We start from the raw sequence: 3,872 nt of genomic DNA, 5'->3' as shown, positions 1-3,872 counted from the left end.
AAGGTTAAAAACGATAGTCAATGTTCTGGTCAGAATCTATAGAAAGTAAATAAAATTAGTTAACAATCAAACCAATCAACCACATCATACCGGACAACCAGTCAAACCAGATCTGACGACCCAACTAGACGACGTGGCATGTTTAGCCAAACTAGCAACTCTAACCGGACCCAACCAGCTGATTTGGGCCAAACATAATCAAACCAAACTGGTTAACCTAACCAAAATTAAATTAAATTTAACCGGCTGATTAATCAAGTCAACGAATTGACTCAGTCGAGTCGCCGAGTCATAGGAAGTGTCGGCTCTGGCGAACGACAACGGTGACGGCTGACAATGTCTGCGGTGGTCACCCGTGGAGGACACATAGTGGCGACTTCGTAGGACATGCGGAAGTTGGTGTATGGACCGTGAGTTTTGACAAATATTGGTGACGCAGCTCCGTGTCCAAATAAAAAATCCGATGGTATCCTTTGTTTCACAAAAATCAACACGATTAGAAAGATATGATCGGTTTACTATAAACATTCAATAAAAACCAAGGGTGTGACTGTATATTCTCAGATCTAGTGGGGTCACCTTCGGCAAATGAAGGTGGTGGGCTAGTCGATCTAGTCTCTGAAGGCGGTGGATATGACTGTACATTCTCAGATTTTTTTGACATCTTAGTTTCTGCAGAGTTTCGACGTAATATTTTGTCTTGTTGGCCTAAATAATCTTGGTATAGGTTTGGGTCATTACAAATTTATTATGTGATACATCTTCTGGTCCACTTAGAATTTGCTATATCAACAATACCATGCACCATTAATTGAGAATTTTGAATAAATTTTCCAAGAGATCTAATCTCATGTCTCCTATGACAATATATAAAAACTATTGAGACCAATGTTCTAAAAATCGGTACATGTGGCCGCATAAACAGTAAATCGGTTTAAGCATCCGCCTAAGCGGCAAATCAGTGATACCCGAGACCATTTTCTTAACATCCAATTTAAGCAGTCCAAATAGGTTTAAACAATATTAAATATATTAAATTGGTCTAAATTCGATCTAGATATGCATAAATCGGTTAAATCAAGTAACCATATTGGTGTAAGTCCACAAGTTTTCTTAATTTGTTTTTTTGTATATTAATTTTAATTATTCATCAAAATAGATTTATAGTACACCTAATTAAAATATTAATATAAGTATATAATATATACTAACTAAACAAAAATTCATTAACCTGTATTTCCCGCCTAAACTTCAAATAATCTGCAAAGTCGCTAATCCTATACAAAATGCATAGTTACCTCATAGTGATTTCTTGAACACTGATTCGGACTAACCTATAAGTCAAATTCGATATCCATGGAAAGATGACCATTGCACAATATGTAACTCTATAAATGTATCAAAAATTGATCAAGCCAATTGATGTTTCAGATGCACATAGAGTAGCACAATACTATGCAATGATATCAGAATAGATTTTCCACAAAATTTCAAATTGATTATCTTTTAATGGTAACTTACAGGTCTTCCAGATCTGAGAATTGATAAGCATTTATTTGAAAATATAATATCTCACATGACTTCTAAGACCATACAAAATTTTAAAGTTTTTTTCTCTTGATGCTTACAAAATAGTCCAAATTATATTTTAAAAGATGTAATTTTAAAATTCCACATGTTTTAAAGATTCACAAGAGCCACAATCTCCTATATATTATTTGAGAAATATTTTTTAAGTTGTAACATTTTTTTTTTGGCAACAGACTGATTTATAAATCTAAACGGTTTTGTTACAAGACCGAGACCGAGCTATGGAGAGCAGACTTTGCAAGAGTGTCTGCAACCCCATTGTGGTCGCGGCTAATAAAGGAGACAAAGAAGAAGCTGAAATAAGAAGATAACAGCTCTATATCAATGAGAACTCCAAAAAGCTCCACCGAATATGTCTTCGAGTTTATAGCTCTTGCGAGCTCCTGAGAGTCGGTTCGAAACCAGACGTTGGTGTATGGGTTGCGTTGTGCTTCCTGTATCTTCTCTCGCAATGCTAGCGCTTCTGCCATGAGGGGAGAGGATACATGATCGGTTAGCTTCGATCTTTATGTCTGTATATGGCGGGTCATGTCTTCAAAGTGCCATCCTAAACCTGCTCTCTTAGCCATGGTCCACGCTGCATCCGTGTTACATATAATCACATCCGGGGCAATAGGTAGTTGTATCTCACTCTGAAGTGGAGAAGAATGAGTAGGAGATGCCGTTGCTTGGGCAAGAAGCCATTTGCGAGCAGAAGAGGTTGCTTTGTCCACTGTAGTCCTTGCTGGGACTGCTCTGTTGTCAAAGATGAGCATGTTTCTTGTGGTCCACAGTCCCCACAGCACCCAGGAGAACAGATTGTTTGAGATACCTGTTGGCGGTAGGCATACACAGGTCAACATGATCAAGAAACATTCATGGAGTGAAGATGCATGAGAGAACAGATGATATGTTGTCCCATAGCTTTACTCCGAAATGCACCTGAACCTGAAAACATACCTAGAAGAGTAGAAAAAATAGATATATATATATATATAGTAAAACACCTATAGACCATGGATGAAAACAGGTCAAATCCAAGGTATATCAACTCCCTCAGACTTACCCTTTTGCTTGTCCTCAAGCAAAACATACAGGTAGTCTCTCTGAAAGAGGTTTGAAAATATTAGGGACTACAGATTTTAAAGCATAGAAATCTTTTCCTCAACAATTTTGCCACCACATCTAAAAAGTCATAATCACAGAAGCACACTATGCAATATCCTAGCTTAGCAACCATTTCTAACATAACACAACTCATCAATTCACGTCTGACATCCCCTCTACTGACTTCATTTCCTAGCATAAATATAAAGTGAATGCTTTACCTTGGGAGTATCGATTATAGGATGCAACGATTTCAGACAAGTATTTGGAGCTGCATGTAAAAGTTAGTTCCTAATTTTTCTCTCTCTAATTTTCTCTCTTGAGTCAAAGTCTGCTTCCATTGCAGAATCAGTGACCAAGATTGGACAGACTTCCATGAAAATGGTGGTTGCCACCAAGCTCTGTTCACTTCTTTTTGACCTATATCCAAGAGTTCTTTGCGAAAGCGAACCTTGAAGATTGCCGCCTCCAAGTCCCATTTCGAACTCTTTTATTGGAGTCTTTATGAATCAAGCCTTAATGGTTTTAGCCACCAAGTTCTGTTCAGACTCATCCTAAGTAAACAATAGATCTTATTTATTCTTTTTTTTTAAATGAAAAGAAATGTAAATCACTAACTATTCTAGGGTCGAAATTTAGAGAGAGAAAATGTGATAAATAATCTACACAAGGCGTTACCTTCCAGACCTGTCTGAAGAATCCGATCCCATGTATACCAAGCCCCAAGACAAGCGGTTATGTCAGGTTCAGTGTTGGAAATCCGCTTTGGTTACTTCATACGGTCAAGGCAAGTGTGTAGTTGATAGGTTGATATGCTTTAGCATCTATAGTGCTATCTGCAATTAGTAAATCTAAAATGGTGCTAAAGATTGGTTAGATATAAAAGTTTAAATCAATATAAGATTGTAGTCCCATTTTCAATTGCTAAGCAAAATTTATTAAAATTCCTTTTATATAAGAATAAAATAAATTATATTAGTAAATCTTCCCCCAGACTTAAATTACACTGTCCCAGTGTAACTCAGCCGGAGATATGAAAGAATAATTCATGATGTACGAAATGTAACAAGTAAGGAAGATACATCTGACCGGATTAGATATCGATCGATGGGAAAGTGTTGCATCGATCGTCGTGTGTTTGTCTATGTCGAGCGATGTCGACGTCTCATCGGTGGTCGATATTCAGGTCCTCCTAC

At 37.2% G+C, this 3,872-nt stretch overlaps 1 protein-coding gene across 1 annotated transcript; it reads right to left on the bottom strand.

The window, feature by feature from the left end:
* Positions 1 to 1,790: 1,790 nt before the first annotated feature.
* On the bottom strand, positions 1,791 to 2,345 carry LOC125590342. The gene is made up of 2 exons (XM_048763875.1): positions 2,144 to 2,345; positions 1,791 to 2,053 (listed from the first exon to the last, which is right to left on the bottom strand). The coding sequence occupies exons 1-2, from the start codon at positions 2,343 to 2,345 to the stop codon at positions 1,791 to 1,793; spliced, it is 465 nt and encodes a 154-aa protein (XP_048619832.1).
* Between the last annotated feature and the right edge of the window lie 1,527 nt (positions 2,346 to 3,872).

Source organism: Brassica napus, chromosome C7, assembly GCF_020379485.1.
Source record: "Brassica napus cultivar Da-Ae chromosome C7, Da-Ae, whole genome shotgun sequence".
NCBI lineage: Eukaryota > Viridiplantae > Streptophyta > Magnoliopsida > Brassicales > Brassicaceae > Brassica > Brassica napus.
This window is presented reverse-complemented; position numbering and strand designations above follow the sequence as displayed.